General features: G+C 36.4%; 1 protein-coding gene and 1 long non-coding RNA gene across 4 annotated transcripts in view; one reads left to right on the forward strand and one right to left on the reverse strand.

The window, feature by feature from the left end:
* The window catches only part of LOC110446382 (von Willebrand factor A domain-containing protein 7-like), a 47266-nt gene extending 31915 nt beyond the window's left edge, over positions 1-15351 (reverse strand). The window contains exons 1-4 of one of the 2 annotated variants that reach the window (XM_021491506.1): positions 15054-15351; positions 8904-9139; positions 8050-8172; positions 1393-1575 (exon numbers count right to left, since the gene is read on the reverse strand). In XM_021491506.1, the coding sequence (XP_021347181.1) occupies positions 1393-1575; positions 8050-8172; positions 8904-9138 (541 nt within the window). In that variant the 5' untranslated portion in view covers position 9139; positions 15054-15351. Of the gene's footprint in view, positions 1-1392; positions 1576-8049; positions 8173-8903; positions 9140-15048 lie in introns of both variants that reach the window. The other variant, XM_021491504.1, reaches the window with a different exon arrangement.
* LOC110446383 overlaps positions 5096-20394 on the forward strand; it is a 21225-nt gene continuing 5926 nt past the window's right edge. Inside the window, exons 1-3 of one of the 2 annotated variants that reach the window (XR_002462455.1) lie at positions 5096-5371; positions 5619-5690; positions 5965-6287. This is a non-coding gene — a long non-coding RNA (uncharacterized LOC110446383). Of the gene's footprint in view, positions 5372-5618; positions 5691-5964; positions 6909-20394 lie in introns of those variants that run through there. The other variant, XR_002462454.1, reaches the window with a different exon arrangement.

Consider the following 20394-nt stretch of genomic DNA (forward strand, 5'->3'; position numbering starts at 1 on the left):
ATTTCAACTAGGGATGTACTTCCTATTTCCGTTTATCAATACACTCCTATGATCTTAAGCCTTGAACTGTTTTGTGCGGCTTTTATGAAATGTTTGAATCATAAATGCTATACAAAAACAGTTAAATGCTTATATTTACGTTTTCTCCACCTTTCACATTTTTTTCACCTTACAAATCATCTTTAAAATCTAAAATCCCCACTTGAACGAAAATCTGAAAAAATGTGTTCAACAAATGGTACAACGTATTGTCGCCTGCTAAATGGCTAAGAATTGTGTCTGGTGGTGCATGTCAATTAAAGTCCAATTTACGACACATGTTTCAAGTGGGTTATCTAGTGACAATGCCATGTTAACGTAAATATATAGCACATTTAACGTACTTCTGTATGATAAAGTCCAAGCAAAAATAAACAAAGAAAATGTATCGTGTTTCTTCACTGAACAAAGATCCATGACCCACTACAAAGGTTTGATAACTATAATTATTTTTATTTATTTGTATTTATTATGTGTGTACACCGCCCCCCCCCCCCCCCCCCCCCCCATTTATTTTACCGTATGTATTGTGGAGAAGACTTAATTAAGTTTTAAAAACTTGTTGTCCAATTCGTTTGTATATTTGTACAATAAAATATGCTTAATCTAAAACCCACTACAAGCAAAATACTTCAGAAATTTTTGTTTACCGTACATACAGTGATCTCCCCTTAATTACCAGTTGCCTATATCTGTAGCTCGGCTGGACCAGAGTACAACCTCTGCTCGGTTGGTTAAAACAACTTTATAATGTTTGGATGTCCAGAGTTCGAATTTTGGTCTTTTTTGCACATTTTGAAATCAGAACACTTGTAGATTTTGTTTACAAGTCTTTGGTGGTTTCACATAAATGATTTATCAAAGCTGTTTCGTCCAGGGAAGCTTTTATTTATCAATGAATAATTTATTTGTTTTTAATGGTGCAAGGATCCTTAATGAATATAAATTAAACTAGCTAACCAAACACTGTGTTCCTAAACTCTTTCACTCCTACCTATTAAAACTGGACTTGCCAAGTCCTTTATTTAGGAAGGCATCACATGTGAATTTAGGGGTTAATGGGTTAATAAAGATTAACTAAACTAGCTTACCAAAAGCTGTGCTCCTTAACTCTTTCACCCCTACCTATTAAAACTGGACTTGCCCAGTCCTTTATTCAGGAGGGTATCAAATATGAATTTAGGGGTTAATGGGTTGATAAAGATTGAATAAACTACCTTACCAAACGCTGTGATCCTTAACTCTTTAACCCCTATTTATTAAAACTGGACTCGCCCAGTCTTTTATTAGGTAGGGTATTACATATGAAGTTAGGGGTTAATGGATTAATGAATAGTTAATAAACTAGCTTACCAAACGCTGGACACACCACGTCCCCATTCATCTCCGCCCAGTTCGTACTGCTGTAAAACGACTGGATGACTAGCAGAGCTTTAGCCAGATTATCGAACGTGCTTTCCTGTGCAGCTGTGTCGTATGGCTCAAGTAACGTCATCACGCGTGTTTGTCCCGACAACTTCTTCAGAAGGTTGAACGCTGGAACCAAAGCCGTTACAACATAATGCTTTTCAAAAAACGAAACTCTGACAAAATAGGTCAGAACTAAAAACGCATGCAATGAACTTTGAGCGAAAATGGCTGACGAAGCGGACACGATTTTCTGAAACTTAATTTTGCCATAACTTATGTAATCAAAATTACTGATTTTGATAATTAACCCATACATGATTTATGACTTTGTTTATTGTGTATTCTGTTGTTTTTGCAATTCATATAAATAATTGGCCGCTGGATTCATTGACGAATCGTTGAAGGTCTGAACAGCTGTATGGTGCAGTGTACTTAATGTTTAGCATACTGCATCTACTGCTAAATGAATGCATTCACTTTGTTCTGATTTACCCTCATCTGTTAAAGTGTCACCTACCGTCTTACAAACAAAGTCACATAATGAACATTCACACTTTAGAAATACGGATATAAGATATTAAGATAAATTTAAAAACAGCATTATTAAAAATGTATATTTTTACTTCCCTACTTATTTCTCTATAATGTATTTTGTCAGTTCAACATATAGCATTAAACAGGATGTTAAGTTACTCAGAGCATGGATGGGCGGGGGTGGGGGGATGGGGGTAAGGGCAACATTTACGAATATGCGACGTCAGCGACATCTTTTCATAATTCATGCAAGTGCAAATGTTTATTACATAACTAAATAATGTTACTGTGTTATACGGCAATGTCATAAATATGGTAAAACACACGTGTAATGAAACCCAAAGGTGCTGTGATTCGTCAGAATCGTGGAAACATATTCGTTTTTAACTGCATTGAATTAGAGCATATCATTAAAATCCAAATGTGCTTCTTAATTCAAAACACTCAACATAATAAATCACAACAAATAATACTAATATTCAATATTGTATGCCGTATAAGCTCCCAGTTTTATCTATATGTTTGTCGGGTGGCGCATTCGATAGTGCGATTGCCTTTCACCAAGGCGGCCAGGATCTGACTCCCCAATCAAACGCGGAAAGGATTGTGGTCATCTAACCAACCACGTGGGGTTTTCCTGGTACTCCCGTGTCCTCCCACAGGAAAAACCCCTCCCTCCCCTTTCGTCTGCATGTCAAAACGTATTGATAGGGATAAACTGTTAGTTGAGAAACCAGTAAATGAACTATACGCTGTCATCCTTGTAATACCTCATTGTATTCGCTTTCTTGATTAGTATTTGGTTATTAATAAGCAAACTACATATATATGCTTTATGTGCTGTTTTTAAAAAGTTTTTCCTTTTCCCCCCTTTTTATAGGATACTAGTAGTTGTTGTCCGTGTGTAACCGGTCGTGGTTCAACGGTTCTCTTCCACATATTGATCAATACATCCTTGAATTACTATTGACTGTATTCCTAGGTCGAAAGAGATTGTTCATGGGGAGGGGGGGTCTTGATACTAAGGGAGACAACCCGTACAGTTTATGTGGACGTAGTGTAGTAGAGTAAATATTGTGATATGTGGCCAAATAAGGACTGTAACGATATACGTTAACCTGACGATGCGATACGTATCACGATACTTGGTCACGATACGTTACGTATGAACAAGTATAGGAATACGTCCACACAGGCTGAAATATTGTAGAGATGTGTGTGCAGTTTTACAAATGCGCGACTCACTGCGCAGCCGCACACTGACCACTGACTGACCACTGCAGAGAGTTTTAAACATAAAGTAATCACTGACCCCTGTCGGACAGGTAAACATGTAATCTAAAAATAGACCACTGTCATATCTATATATAGATATTTAAGTATGACGAGTGTTTTTATACTATCTATAGATATTTAAGTATGACGAGTGTTTTTATACAAGTTGCACATTATAAATATTGATAAAATTAATATAAAAAAGAGCAATACCTCGTCATTAAAATAATTACACAGTTTCATGTGTACACGAGAAAAAAAAATATGTACATGTAAATCAAACACAGATATTTTCCTTCGGTAACCATGATTTACCTCGGGAAAACAAATATATGTATATTGAGATAAATGTATTATGTTTTATCCATAGGTATTGTAAATTATTACTAGTTAATTTGCATCATTTGTATGTGTGCCACTTTGGTGTGTGAATGAGTAAATAGCAAAGCTAATTCTATAAATATACATTGGTAGATAAATGCGGTGAATTCATCGTATGACCTTGACCTTTCTGACGTCATAGTGGAATGTCTGCCATACCATGCACCAACAGTTGTCGAGGATTGAGTGTTGTGTAACATTACAAAGTACCGGTCTGCTTAGTTCAGTGAATTTCCTCTTATCTGATACGCATGCGCGATATGATAACCTCCTACACACACACACAGTAAGTCTATGTGCTAGTGCTGAATGACTACTGTATCAACATGTGCTGAAGTTACAACGTTATTTATACTGGTGACACCTGTAGTAGTGTGAAGATAAATATAAAAAAAAAACTTACTAGAAACTTCTGTTTATGTAATAAAAATAAACCGAAATAATCTAGAAATTAAATTATTTCAATAAAGCAATTAAAAAAAAATAAGTTTTGCAGTTTTGAAGCGTCGAACCGATTTTAAATGCAATTGATATTGCTAATTTAAAGATTGTCTTTCTTCTCTTTATTCTGTTGCAATCTAGATTGCATGCATTAGCTAAGGATGAAAGCATCAGGACTCAAATTAGCTGGCTGTGAAATAATGGCGGAAGTCGTTAACTTTAAAACGTGACACCCGTGGGATGGAAGTTGAAGGACCTATTAAACAATGTATGGTTGTCAGTTTTCCTCAACGTTTGTCAATACAGTACAAAGCATTGTCAGCATACCTTTAAAAATGTGTCAAGATGCAAGAGGGCCTAACTTGACTTGTTGTTGTCAAGAGAACCTACATGTCATGCGGTAAATATTATAAGTGGACGAAAAGATAATAATACAAAAATAGTTTTACAGAAAATATGCCATGTATTTCAATGCAACTTTGATATCGCTGTACATTTGTGTTCACATAGTGAAAAAAAAGACTGACATACACTTTACTTAGAAATGCACACATAAGTAAAAGCTGTTAAACTAAATAACAGTGTTATATGATACGGGATGTAATGACAGCGAGAAAAGGCGCCAGTGTGTCAGTGTGACGTAAGAGCGCGGAATATGTATATATAAATATTTCAAGATACAAATTAAAACACTATTTTTCAGGATATGTAATTTTCTGTCAACATTCTTAAGTCAAAGAATGCATGTAAAATATATAAATAGAACGGGTATGTTTTACCTCAGTCGTCTATTTCAGGACATGTACTAAACTGTCTTCATATTTTACGACACAGTCTGAACAGATTTCTTTAGTTTACGATATGGTCTGAACTGTTTTCTGTATTTTTCGACATGACCTGGTCATATTTCTTTATGTTTCGATGTAACAATGTGAAAATATTGATGTTTTGATAAAGGCTGTGATAAAATGTTTTTAAATTAAATTAATTGTTGCGCTGCGTATAACGTGCTGTTCACGTATACATGTGCTGTGTACGATCACTGTGCCGTCTACCTGTGTTGTTTTTGTACACGTGAGTATGTTGTCACATGTCACTTGTCTTACCTTGTTACGTCCATATAAGGTAATTGTTCTAAATATAGGTGTTACCTCGTTTTCGTTAGTGGTCAGTCCAGTTGTCTTTGTAACATGTTTTGGCGCGGTTTTTAGTATTCGTTCATAGACAGAGCTAAAGGGTGGATGTAATTTATATCCAGAAGTTTGAGTATTGAGGTCTTTCTCTAGATCTGGTATGTACATATATAGATGTGACAAAGTCTTCTTCTGTAATTGGTTTATGTTAAATTATTATATTAATGAGATTTTGGATAAAGTAGCATTAATTATATTGTGAAATTGTACTTTTTAGAAAATTAACAGAATCTTTATCTTACGTACATGTATAATTAATCGATACATAGATAGCTCTTTTTAAAGTAATGTATATATGTTTTTATCAACATGATGTAAATTGAGATTTACATGTCTCTTTTACAGAGATGATAGTTTTCGATTGCGAACGCGCGTATACAGATCTTCATTCGTGTAAACCCCCGACCCATAGTTGGGGTAGGTATTTTAATATCGTATGTGATAATGTAAACAAGCGATAATTGATGAGGATAATTGTATTCAATATAATTATGTATAAGTAATTTGTGTAAGTAATTTCAACTATTGATTATGATGAAGTGAGTCATTGTAAAGTTATTCCTATTTGTGAATAACCTATTGTGTGTGAACGGATCAAATATGTATGCACCGAATGTACATGTTAGGAATTATATATATATATGTGAGCGCTGTGTTTCATTATGTAATCAATTGTATTGTGTCTTTGTAGGTTTTTTTGATTATGTTCCACATATTGTGGGAATAAACCGGTAAACAAGAAATCTGCCTCGACCTTGACTTTTCATTCAACTTTACATTGAGCCAAGGGATATAACTCTCCAAGCTGACCCTATATTCCGGATTAGCGAGACCGGCTCGGAACAGAGACTAGAATTACCCTTTTCATGATCAGTGGAAGTTGCTTCGCAGGTGGAAGAGAAACACATGTCAAGCGCTCGATATGGATGTGTTTTTATGTATTTTCATGGAGTGTGGTGATGTTCGTCAGTAATTACCAACTTGGAAAAAAGAAGGAACATTACCAGTAACCAGGTATATATGTGATACTTGTCATCTAACATTATGCCGATGGCCTGGCGGTTTTGTATTGATGTTTGACTGTTACCTGTTGATCGTGACCATCGTTAGTTTAGCCATGCGATGTGGTTCAGCGGACAATCACAGTGTCACGCTAGGATATAGTGACTTAACGTTTGCGGAAGCAGTGAACTCTGAATTTATTCTTTTGTGCTGATTTAAAAGACTGACATTTTGTTCTTAAAATACAATTCTATTTTTTGTTTCAAACAATTTAAATAATATTAGAATTGAATTGATTATACTGGTTTAAATGTTAACTGTGTAATATTATCGAAGCATGATTTTGTAAGTGTCGTATTTTCGTGACTTTTTGTGCGTCGTAACTTCCGGTGTGTGTAGTAAACATCCGGTACACGTGTGTTTGATATTATATGTCAACAAAGGTGATCAGCTGTGTAAGGTTGACTATATTTTTGTTTCTACATATTTGCACATGGGTAATATATTTTGAAAGGGCTTTGTCACATATTTGAGTACATTTTTCTATTATTATTAGGTTTGCAAAAGACTTTCCAAAAAATGTTTTGGGGGGATATTTGAAATTCATTCAGACATATTTTTTTTCTTTATCAAACAGGTAAGATTGATTTTTTTTTTCTTACCCATATAATTTTCATTGAGGTATATATATATTTTGTGAACTTCTCTGATATAGTAGTGACTAGATAGCATTGGGACTTATATATATATATATAGGTATAGTTAGCATAGCTTGATACAAAGAGGGATCATATTGGTTTGTGTTCTGGTGTTATATGTCTGATGTTGTATGTTTTGTGTTTATTTATGTGGTGATTTGCAGCTTTTCGTGTATTTTTTGCCTGCTGACTCGGCGATATTCATCAATTTTCTGCGCAATGATGCTGAGCATATATGGCATATTACCTTTAGCAGGATACTGAGTGTATCTGAACTGTTTTCTATATTGTACAACATTAACTTAACTGTCTTCTAAATTTTACGACATGGACTGAACTGTTTTCTATATTTTAAGACACGAACTAAACTATTTTCTTTATTTTACGACATGGACTGAACTGATTTCTTTATTTTACGACATGATCTGAACTATTTTCTTTATTTTACAACATGGTCTGAACTGTTTTCTATATTTTACGACAAGATCTGAACAGATTTCTTTATTTCAGGACATGATCTGAACTATCCTCTATTTTGTATGACAAGATCGTAACTGTTTTTCTATATTTTCGACAACGTCTGAGTGACATTACTTTTTTTTACGACGTCGACCTACCGTTTACTACATTTTACAACAGACTAACTATCAAGCCTTTTTACGACAACGATTTACTGTCCTCAGTATTTACATTAACTACCTGTCTTCTATACTTTACATCACCTGACTGCCATCTACATTTTACGACATTGCCTAACTGTCTTCAATATTTCACTAAATCGACTAACTGTCATTGATATTTTACGACATCGACTGTCATCAATATTTCATTTAATTGACTAACAGACTTCAATATTTTACGACACTGACTAACTGGAATCAATATTTTACGACATCGACTAAATGTTTTCAATATTTTACGACATCGACTAAATGTTTTCAATATTTTACGACACTTACTAACTGTCTTAAATATTTTACGACATTGAATAACTGTTAACAATATTTTACAACAGACTTACTATCATCTTTACGACACCGACTTACTCTCATCTATATTTTACGACATCTACTTACCGTCTTCTATACGTTCCCCATTGACAGTGTACTTTGCAATCAACTTCACATCATTCTGCACTGTATTCATTCGCGCCGACAAATCCCGCATTTTCTGATTAAATTTTTCCTGACTGTCAGTATCTAAACATGAAAAAACGTTAAGATATTGTATTGTTTTGAAATATATAAATTCTATATGAAATCAAAATTACCAAAATATATGTTTAAGTTATTCCGTGTTCCGTGTTTCAAGTCCGACATTTTTACTATGTAAGTAGAGACCAGTGGCGGATTATGAGTTTTCTGGGGCTTCAGCCTCCAGCCCCCCCCCCCGAACCTGTTTCCTGAATTTTCCACCACATGGAACCCCCCCTGGAAATTTGGAAACCCCTCTAGATAGGTCTCTGGATCCAACACTGGAGACACACATAATCTTTCGCTTACCGTGCATAGCCCATCAGTCGAAGATAATCCTGTCATATAGTAAACGTATATAACATGTATATTCTTGCTTGTGTCATATCATAATACAGGTGATATTTTCGTAAATACAGCTTAATATTATCATCATCATGTTTAAAATGATAGATTCCGAGTCGTTTTTTATCAGTTTCAAAAATTTAAGTCACTATATCAACACCAATTTTTTTTTTTTTTTTTTTTCTTCAAGTCAATGGATTGTTGCCTGGATTGGTTGAACACTTGTTAAAAAGATATACTTTTCGTGAGTTGTTATTCTTTTTAGGATAATAAATTGGAAGTTTAAATCAATATGTTATCTTTTCATTGCATATAACTATGTCAATTATAAAAAGGTCCTTGTTGATCGCTTGAGACAAGTTTGCAATATAAAAAAAATAATCATAACTAACCTGAACCAAAATATTTAGCCAACACTCTATCTGGATCTGAGTACGACCCCTCAACAAGTCCGTTGTCTGTCAAAAAATTGGCCGCCGCTTTCTTGACTCCATCTCTTGTGATTTGGACGTGGCTATAGGTATCTGGCGGTGTGGTCGTAGTTAGGGTAGGTAAAAAACACCAAACGTGGACAGCATTGGTCAACAAGGTCACTGCCAATGTCCACTTATATTGTAGAAAATCCATCCTGAAAGGCACGGCACAAATAGTCAAAAGTAAAAATAGACACACAAAAAAGGATTATATATATGCACTGGTTGCTTCAAATTCCTTTGAACTAGAAACCCTTTTATTTTTTTATAACAATTTATGCATTTTATTTGTTTCAACAGATAGTTAAACAAACACATACATGAAAAACTTTACGACAGAGTCATACCACAAGAAAATCATACATAATCAAATTAATAAAGCCTGCGGAACATAGGAAACACTTACACAGATATGACACAAGACCTACTCTTACTTGTGTATACATACAACAATTAAGGTTGTAATATAGACATTCATTTTTGACACTTAACGAACTTCCTTGTCGATTAAGTACACAGCGTGTGTCTGAAATATGAAGGGCACTTATACCTGATTAATATTTACTTTGATATCGTATTTCAACATCATTCTTGAGGAGGCTCCATACTTTCGAAATAAACAAGCAAAAATTCGTGTAAACTTTCGTATAATATTTTATTTATCGCAAAATATATAAAACGTGTTACACTGTGTGAAATTGTACTGATACAAGTGATTATCTACGAGCTAAAATCAAACTGGACGCCAAGATTCATACATAAAGAGTGGGAAATTGAACAAAATATACAAGGTGGCTTTATAATTAATTATTTTTTCATTTTACAATCACTTTGATTCTGGTGAGAGATGTCTTCCTTGAAAAAAATCGGAACTTTTTACAAGACAGTTATCTTTTTTTTACATATATCAAAAAGTGATGGAAATAAATTAAAATTGTGATATCAAAATTGTCAATATATTGTCCTTTTATCGAGCCAAATTACTCTCAGTCATGTACACTTTGGACATCATTCCACGGCCCGCTAACGCACGGTATATTGTCATGTACCGTACATATGTGACCAGAGGCTATAACATGGTATGTCGTTCTCACGTGCACTCACACATGCATTTCCATCTTGTCTCATGTTAGTATCTTCCCGTGAGTCAGTGTATGTCTTTGTATTGGAAGCTTTATTCCTGAAGTAGATGTAAGTGTGATTACACATTTCCCAACAAAATCTTGATATTGCGTGTTGACATATCATCGTCACGCACGTGTACGATTGTTTACCAGGTGTTACTATAATTTACACTACGGTATTGAAATGCCCGATACGTAATACGAAAATGACGACAAGGTGTACATGCACTTTTCGTTCGAGATAATTGAGTCCGAGCTGTACTTTTTCCGGTGGTACGTCACGAAAATGGACGCTGATGACGATGTGTGGAGCCACCTTAAGTAGCTTATATGTTTCAATATGGTTTTATTTGACGCTATGTGTGGTAACATAGAACTCGCACCCTTACATGTGAAAAAAATATACAAGCACATGTGTGTTATGCAAATAAATGCCAAAAAATATACAGTCGTACTTCGATATGATTGTATATTCTGCTAAATTATTTTTTCACTGACTCAATAATGTATCATGAAGGCAACAAACTAGGTCGGCGAGGAGGACGGACAACTGGGTCAAAAGATGGCGCCGGGAACTACGGCTTTCCTCCATCACCAAAACATGGCACGTCCTTAAATGACCATAGCTGTTTAAAGGACGTAAAACACAAACCAAACCTAGCATTGCACAACGGTTATATAACACAACCAGTTATACAACATATACATTATGAAGCACATGAGTTGGATTATCATTTTGATGTAGCAAATGTAAACCCCGTTTGATAACATTGGTAAAGTGTATGCTTTGCCACGTTCTGGTTATAATAATAATAATTCGGGGTTCTTGTATACCGCTTTATCACAACCTAGTTCGTAGGTCGTCGCAAAGCGGTTCTCAAATTATTATCCGTGGTTATAGGGCTTTTGCAACCAGCCAATATTTTTCTCAACTGTCTGGGGAGCATATAGCCGGTGCTGCCATTTCGGCGATCACAGCTAGCATTCAACAATTCTAACATTGCCCAACCACGTACGCATTTACAGCTGAGTAGACTGGAAAATGTGGTGTAAAGTATCTTGCTCAAAGATACAACGCAGCACCGTATCGTGACTCAAACCGGCAACCCTTCAGTCACGAGCCCGGCGTCGTACCTCTTGAATCCCGTGCCACCAAGGTTCAGAGCCCTACAGTTGTTCAGTATGTTAGCACGATGGAGCGAAGCAGCACCATCTGTGTAAAGTGTGACCACTGTTTTATTTTTAAACAGCTTATAAACAGGATATCTCGAGTTACGCCATCCTCGATACTCCAGGGGTTACGCTAACTTTCGCTCTCTGTACCCCTGGAATCATCCTCGATACTCCAGGGCTTATTCTAACTTTCGCTCTCTGTACCCCTGGAATAATCCTCGATACTCCAGGGGTAACGCTAGCTTTCGCTCTCTGTACCCCTGGAATCATCCTCGATACTCCCGGGCTTATGCTAACTTTCGCTCTCTGTACCCCTGGAATAAGGTTGCACTATGGTTACCCGGATGTTGCAACCGGATGTGGTACATTTTGGGTGTAATTTAATTGCTCAATCTTTTGAGCCAGTTTTTCGTTCTCCTCTCCGACAATGTAGTTTGGTATCCTTATTATTGCCTTCATGAGTTAAGATACATTATGGATTTCAGTGAAAAAAAATGTTTAGCAGAATATACAACCATATCGAAGCACGACTGTATATTTGCATAACAGACATGTGCTTGTATTTTTTTTCACATGTAAGTGTGCGAGTACTATGTTACCACACAACATAGCGTCAAATAAAACCATATTGAAACATATAAGCTTCTTAAGAATCCCTATACAACGGACAAAAACTGGAGCTAAATATCAGAAACTGTTTTTCTTGAATTAACATAGAGCTTTGATGAACCATTTCTTAAAGGAACGAATACCTTGCGGGACTAATATAAAAAAAATATACAGATGAAACAAAATATCATCATAATGAGTGTTGTGCGTGTTACAAAAACCAGCGGGACTAGCCTGGGATTCGAACCCTGGACCTTATATTGTTATATTATGGTTGTAACCGATTGAGCAACAGACGTGTCCTGGCCTAAATCTTCATTTATTTTACAACAATTTTTCACATATGCTAATCACTCTTGTTGGCCCCGATGATAGAGCGCTTGTGGTCTTATTGTTGGAGGAAAACAGAGTTCCCGGACAAAAACCACGTGGTCGGGCAGGTGACTCCATACCTTCGGGGAATCGAACCTCGCCTGCCTTGATACAAGACAATCGCGCTATTCACTGCACTATCAGACCACCCTTAATGTTCTACAGTTACATCCTAACAGAAGTTGAGGGGAGTTAACTGTGTATAGGGAAAACGGCAGTGCAACGAGACAGGGATCCCTCAATATTGAACTCTGTTGATATGACATTAACTATATATGAATGCCATATCTTTGCAGTAAAACATCATCATGCGCTTGCTCGAGGTTGATGAACGAGTGAACACGCCCCAGTGGTACATGTATACCGCAAAGCATGAAAAGCTACAGATGTAGTTTTAACAGTAAGGCAGTGTTTCTGCCTGACATCCCTTATCTGCTACACTATTCCGACCCCTCCAGGGAGTCTTGTCCCGATACATGGCCCGGGGAACCCCGTGAGTCTTCCCTGTGTACCATTACACCTTCCCTGGCCACCAGAAACAGACTTTGCATATGGTTCCACAGGGCCACTCTACGCTGCCATTAAATGTTACAAGCACGTGCGGGCAGGCACTTACAAGGACTCGCACAACTTAATCACCCAGTCGGCACTTGTTTCGTACGATTGTAATCGCTACATAAAATGTGTTCCGGTTAAATACAGTGTCTCTGGTAAATTCAAATGTATTTGTTGTTGACATATTTTTTTATTGAATGAAATAAACAGATATATAGTTTTGGAAAAATGTAAAATTTTAGTTTAAATATATGATGGTGGATGTATATCAGGTTAAAGGTCAGGGTGTGTTCCCGTCCCGCCTCACCGGTTTGTATCTTGAACTTTCTATCAAACATGTTTTTTTGAAGCATTTGTCAGTGATGTATGTATCTATGAATCTAGACAGTTGTCACAAGGGTTGAACTTCAAATATAAAGCTATCAATTAAAAGACACATATGGTAAATGAGTAAGCTGTTAGAGTCCCAATGACCACGCTCGACATTGGTGAATTAATGAAAACGTCCGAGGTATACCGAATCGCTGTTCAGGTCAGTGGTCTCGTTCAACCAGGCGCTTGATCACTTGTAATTTAAACGTGGCTTGCGCAGATAACAAGTGTCTAGTTGAACAAGACTATCTAGTCGGGAACTAATGAACGCTTCAATGGTTATCCCCCCGCATGTAGCTAGAACAGATCAAATTGCCAGTTACTCATTATTTCCCCAACATTATTTGAATTTACAACATGTATACAATTTGTAACGTAAATGTACATCATTAGCAGTAGTTTATTCCTTTGAGATATAAGAAATATTGACCTTTTTTTCTTTTTTTTTCTTGGTGCATATAAAACGGACAATCCCTATTTGTTAAAACTTTTGAATTCGATAATGTGCTAAAATTTGAATGTGCTAGATGAGTTCATTTCACATTGTATGTATATATGCAAACATTATATATGTATATGTTACAGCAGAAAGAGAAATGCAACGGTCAGACCGGGGTTCGAACCTACATGTCTATACTTCTGTTCCCTGTGGTATTTTGATTAATGTAAAAAATAATTGTATTAATGCACATAAAGTTATTTATATTATCAGGTTAGTATATGATATTTTTATTTGTTATATTTTGTTGGTTCCGGATGGAGGATAACTTTCCGTTTTTTAAACTAGTCCATCCATTTAGAAGTAGTCACGTGAGGTTTTGGTGTACTAAAGTCACGTGACCTGTGCAGAATATTATTTCCATGCTGACATTTTGAAAAATCTCCTTAAAATATCAGCTATTTCCCTACTTGGAAGAGTGTTGAGCATCTGCTACAGAAGGGGTTCACGCATAAGAGGCGAGGTTAGCTATAAGCAGGGGTATCCTCCCTCGGCTTTCGCCGTAAGTACTGTCAATTTAAACATGTCCTGTGGAAACATCGGTGACGCTTAGCCCGCCAATTTGTATTGTTTGTAAACAAACGCATGTGGGGAAGACTTGTCAAAGATGATCACGATTACTGCTATGCTGCTTGGTCATTCTTTCGTTAGACGGATTAAATCCTTTTTGAACAGTTCGATAGATATTAAGGTGACCGGAAATTTCAATTTATGTCGAACGGAGGTACGAGTGATATGTGAAGGATTCCGACCAGGGCAATAACGTTACCGTTTAGTGCAAGACAATGACCCAGTAATAGTAATCTCACAGACAGCGTCAAACGGTCTGTGTGACCAGGACAAATCGGTCGAGGTCATATTTCGGCAGCTAGTGGAACTAGTTGTGACACTTCGTTACAAATATTTAGTGCATCGTGTGATCGTCATGCAGGTATTGCATAGGTTCCCCCCCTTCACGACAAATTTCATCTTTTCATCTCATAAAAAACCGCAATGTATGGTTCCCTTTTCAGAAATGATTTACCAAAAGTACAGTCACGCCGGCATAAACAATTTACAGTACCAACTTTCAATGTTTGACAGTGGTACGAGGATCCTTAAAAAAACATAATTTCACAGGCCGTACTGATATACATATTTTAATACAACAACAAATCTCAATGGTCAAAACAAAAACATCAAGATTAAAATAAACAGATAAACAAATATATTATGAAATCGTAGATCTAGAACGCTTATTGCATAGCATGAAGGGAAACATAACACATCTGTGCACGTGTGATGAGAAATACGTGCCTGCTGAACTCGTTGTAGTAAATGTGTGAAACAATGAAAACCGTTACAAGATAAATGTACGTACCTTACCTAGATTTCAAGCTTCTGAGATGTGTTGTTTATGTCATGCATACTGTGTTTGTCAGCCGATCCTTTATATCTCTGTAGACGTGTGATTCCAGTAACGCGGGGATAGTGGGAAAACCCCTACGTTTACTTCACCGAAACTATTACGTAAATCTGTCGACACACAAATATACACTATACAGAAAATGAATCGGCTTTATCTCAAATACAGACACAGCAAACGTGAAATAACCCGATACAGGACAGTTACTTTTCCCGTGTATGAGACATAACCTCCTGCAGCTGCGTTTTACACTGATTTAGCATTTTCAAAACTATTTAATATTAACGTAACAATCCCAAAGTTGTCCAGTATGACGATAGCACGAGCTCATAAAAAATTAATCACCTTATTAATAAATCTGTGTAAGAGATAATTAGGTAATGTTTACTGTCTGAGTGAGTGTGGAGTACTTAGTGTGTAAATATTTTGTTCGTAAATTTTGTTACTATGTTCGTCAACGCCATGGCGAAGTACCTAAGGTGACCCGTAAGATTACACGGTGTCAGTTCCGACAACCACTGAACTGATACGTTTTGTAATTATATCCGACTACATGTATAATGGGCTTGCTGGCAGTATAAGGTATTGACTTTGCAGCTTACAATGTTTAAATCGAGTTTTCTATTTGAAGCTATATTTGTTTTGTTCATGCTTTTCAAATGTACATAAATAGATATACAAGATTTGGTATAGCACCCTATCTAGCTAACATAAGCCATTCTAAAGCGCTTTACAGTACATAGATATACAATTTTATACAGTCAATACAATTAGCATATATATTAATCAATACAATATTTGAGGAATTCGCAGGAGCTGCCATATCAGGCGCTAACTACTAGTCATATGGCACCTGGCTAATATATCCCTATGTGTGTATGCATGTGTGTGTGCTAGACATGTATTATGTTCTGTTTGTAGCGGGACCGTGCTTCCAACGGTATCATTTATAGTGCCACCTCACTTGAATGCTACAGCACAGATACCGCAACACCCACCCCAGACCATGTTATCGAACCCCGTGTATTTATTTCACTGTGTTTCACTGTTTTGACTTGAAACTTATTTGTAGTTACAAAAGTGCAAATACAATTTTCAATTTGTATAATCTTATAACTAGTTACAAATTTGGCTATGATTATTTGGAACTTGGTTACTATCTTTGTCCGTAGGGTCGCATGGTGTCAGTTCGACAACCTCGGAAGCGTACGTTATATATCATTTTTTAGCAACTATGTACAACTATACAATGAAACTTTGGTATGTAGGTGGGTCCGAACGGCCACACGGAATCAGTTCCGACAAACTTGGAACCGATACGTTGTATCACTTTTTCAGCAACTATGTACAAGATTACACTTATAATTGCAAATTTGTATTGATCTTTGGAACTTGATAAGTCTGGACACGTTTGTCAAGTTTGTAACTGTCTGTGGACATGACGACATGTTTGTTAGTATAATCGTTACCATTGTTAACTTGTCAGCTGTCGCGTCGTCAATAAAGGTGTTGCACGATTTCACGATTTAACTGCAACGGGGACAAATAATTGTCGATGAACCTTACTCAATACAGTTCTTGTTTATAGAAGGAATACGCTTCATGGGGCGACATTTTACTGGGCATTTCGGTTAACTTCATCGTTTTACAACTTACAAAGCAATCATTCGGAACGCCTCGCCCCCGATTACATTTCATTCCGGCGAAGATGAGCGAATCGACCGGGGTGCTCTGAATGACAAAGCAATTTCAACCAAGTGTCACAAGATACTCAACGAAGGGAATCAACGGAGTAGACATTTTGTCTGACGAATGTTTCAAACATTCGAGGAATGTGTTTGTATCTTTTAATATTGTTGTGAACTGATTTGCTAAGGAGGTGCATGGTGCACTGAGCCTCACGACATTATCTTTGTTTTCTTCAATTAATTGGGATGAGAAATAAGCCGAAATAACATAATTTCCTTAAATAGATTTTTTTTTTTTTTTTACTGAATCTCTTCACCATCCCCAGCTTACTATACAGAAACGTTCATGTTATGTTTTGATTCCCTGTGTAGAAACAAAGGGGCACATTCATTTGATAGCACACTACACATGTATATGTCGTCTCTTAAATTAACGGGCCATACTAATTTAATTCAATTCGCCTGTTTGGGGCATGCTATTTTCCGGTATACCACACTATCAGAAATGAAAACCCTGAGAGTAATTGGATGTTTGGGAGCTGTAATGACTTCTTGGTACATGTAGTATCCGGCTGGTTGCCGTGTTTATGTGAATTGCGTGATTAGTAAACAGCACGGTCGCCAGACTCAGAACTAGGTCAGAGTTTATTTGTGCGAGATATGAGAGAGCAACATATGTCAAAAATAAAATAAAAAATAATAATATGGATCTTAAGTTGCTTCACAGTGGTCTCGTTTTAGATTAGATGTATAGCTGTCCGACAGGTGTCAGGGGTTACTTTATTTTTAAAACTCTCTGACGTGGTCAGTTACAGTGTATATTTCAACTAGACTGGCTACCAGCCCCTAAGTTTTTATTAAGAAATACTTTTGTTTAAATGCTGTACTTTATAATAGCGAAGAAATCATCCGATATCATGTTGAGTACATGTACTTTAATATGGGCTGGAATGGAGTGAGATATCCCAACATTTGTGACTGTATTTCATCTTTGATGTCGTTCACAAGCTGAAGGATGACCCGCCAAAGAAATCTGTAGCGCTCTATATATCCCTCTGAATAATTCTGCGTTAGTTAAGAAAGTTCATAACTTAAGACAAAATAGTAAGATAGGGTAGCCCCTAAGCTGTCGTAAGTTACGATGGATTTTTTTATGCGTAACTTAAGATACGAAGTTTCGTAAGACGGAGATTCAACGTAACATAAGATTACGATAAAATCGTAAGTTAAGTCGCTTAGTAAAACTCAGCCCTGAACCTTATGTGATAAATGTAAATATATATTTGTTTCTATTAGATACTTCAATTAGAAAGTTACATATGTATGACATATTGTGTAATATACGTTATTGTATACTTACAAATATATCTGTACCAAAGGCAAATCGAAATGCATTTCACAACATGTTACTTTGGTGCTGTACTATTTCTGTTCCGTACCTTAACACACCGTCACGCAAACGCGCTTCATTGAATTCGCATCTGTCCAGTTGACATCCATATTGCCTGTGAATGCCAACTGAAAGCATTTCAATACACTTGCTGGGCATATCAGGGTTATTACGAAATTGCTGCGTATAATACTACATAGCTGAACATATCTGCTTCCTTAGATTATAATTATACCCCTTACCGTACCTCATATTCCATTCGGAACTTGTTTATTGCGTCTTATACTGCAGTGATAACACAAGAAAGTGTTTCCGTTCCGCAATGCCTAAAGCTCAAGCAGGTCGTCGCCACTATATGAAGACATAGACACCCAGGGGTCCATGAAACTTCAGATTGTATAACGCTAAAAATAGATCACAGCTCCTTCATGTCCACGGTGTAGGAAAGGGTTTTCGGATTTGGTTAAATTTGTTGCCGATAGCTTGTCCTGATTGGAATCAAATCTAGCTATTGGTTGGAATATCGTTGTCCTATACCCCGGGGCATAAGAGAGTATTTTGATTTCGTTTAAATCAACAGAAACTAACAATTCATAAAAAGTCGTTTTGATATACAAGCATTTTGAAAAAGTATCCCCACTAATTTCTTGACCTATTATGGAAAACCCCCACCTTTTAGTGAGCTTAAGCATACATACATGTACAAATGTTTGTACAGGAAAAAAGCCCATATCTTGCTGACTTATGATATGGCGAATAGGCAATGTTGAACACGTACAGTGTTTGTGTGTAAAGTAAAAGCAAACAGCCTTGAACTACGTAACAGCTATAAATAACTACCACGTGCATGTCATCATACTCTTAAGAACACGTGCTTGAGTTCCTGACGATGCTATCGTTTCAAGAAACCTGAGCTTATTTCCATCTTCACCGGTGAAATGATTCTGTAACACGGATGTCCGACAATCAGATGAACCCCGTTCTATTTTAGTTGTCGGCGTACGTCACGTTATACACAATGCATGTATTACGTATTACTGATGAGACGGACTAGATATTGGACAATTGCCTAACTGTGTTGTCTCAGACACTGCCTTGTTTACTACGGTAGCACTATGTAGGGAGATTAATTACCCATTATGAAAACACTGCCTTGTTTACTACGGTAGTAGCACTATGTAGGGAGATTAATTACCAATTATGATAACACTACTTGTTTACTACGGTAGTACTATGTAGGGAGATTAATTACCCATTATGATAAGACTGCCTTGTTTACTACGGTAGCACTATGAAGGGAGATTAATTACCCATTATGATAACACTGCCTTGTTTACTACGGTAGCACTATGTAGGGAGATTAATTACCCATTATGATAACACTACCTTGTTTACTACGGTAGCACTATATAGGGAGATTAATTACCCATTATGATAACACTGCCTTGTTAACTACGGTAGTAGCACTATGTAGGGAGATTAATTACCCATTATGATAACACTACCTTGTTTACTACGGTAGCACTATATAGGGAGATTAATTCCCCATTATGATAACACTGCCTTGTTTACTACGGTAGCACTATATAGGGAGATTAATTACCCATTATCATAACACTACCTTGTTTACTACGGTAGCAGCACTATGTAGGGAGATTGATTACCCATTATGATAACACTACATTGTTTACTACGGTAGCAGCACTATGTAGGGAGATTAATTACCCATCACTTGGTTTGTTTTTTATGGCTCCTCAAAGTTGTACCTTTCAGAAGCTGTCTAAGTGTTGATAAAATGTGCATGTCATGTAAAATATTAATGAAAATCTAATCAAATGATGGTCACCGTAAAGAATACATTCATGGCATGAATGTGACAAAAAATCATGTTTCCATCGCGCTATTTGGCTGTTTTATGGAAGAAACAATCTCAAAAATGCCATTTTCGATGATAACATTTTAGACACAAAAAATGTGTTTTTTAGAGAATACACCCTTTTATGGGCGTTGGATGCAAACCAATTTTTATCCTATTAAACAGTACGTAATATGCTATTGATGAGAGGAAAAATCATCAAAATGTAAGTGGTGGAACATTTTCAAATGTTGGGTTGAATTAGCCTATGGTTGAATTGCCGATTTTCGACTTTCTTTAGATAATTAACAAAAAAACGAGAGTATTTGCTCGGTATGTTGAGAATATGTACACAGATATGAAAAAAA

Source organism: Mizuhopecten yessoensis, unplaced genomic scaffold, assembly GCF_002113885.1.
Source record: "Mizuhopecten yessoensis strain PY_sf001 unplaced genomic scaffold, ASM211388v2 scaffold2681, whole genome shotgun sequence".
In the NCBI taxonomy this organism is placed as follows: Eukaryota; Metazoa; Mollusca; class Bivalvia; order Pectinida; family Pectinidae; genus Mizuhopecten; species Mizuhopecten yessoensis.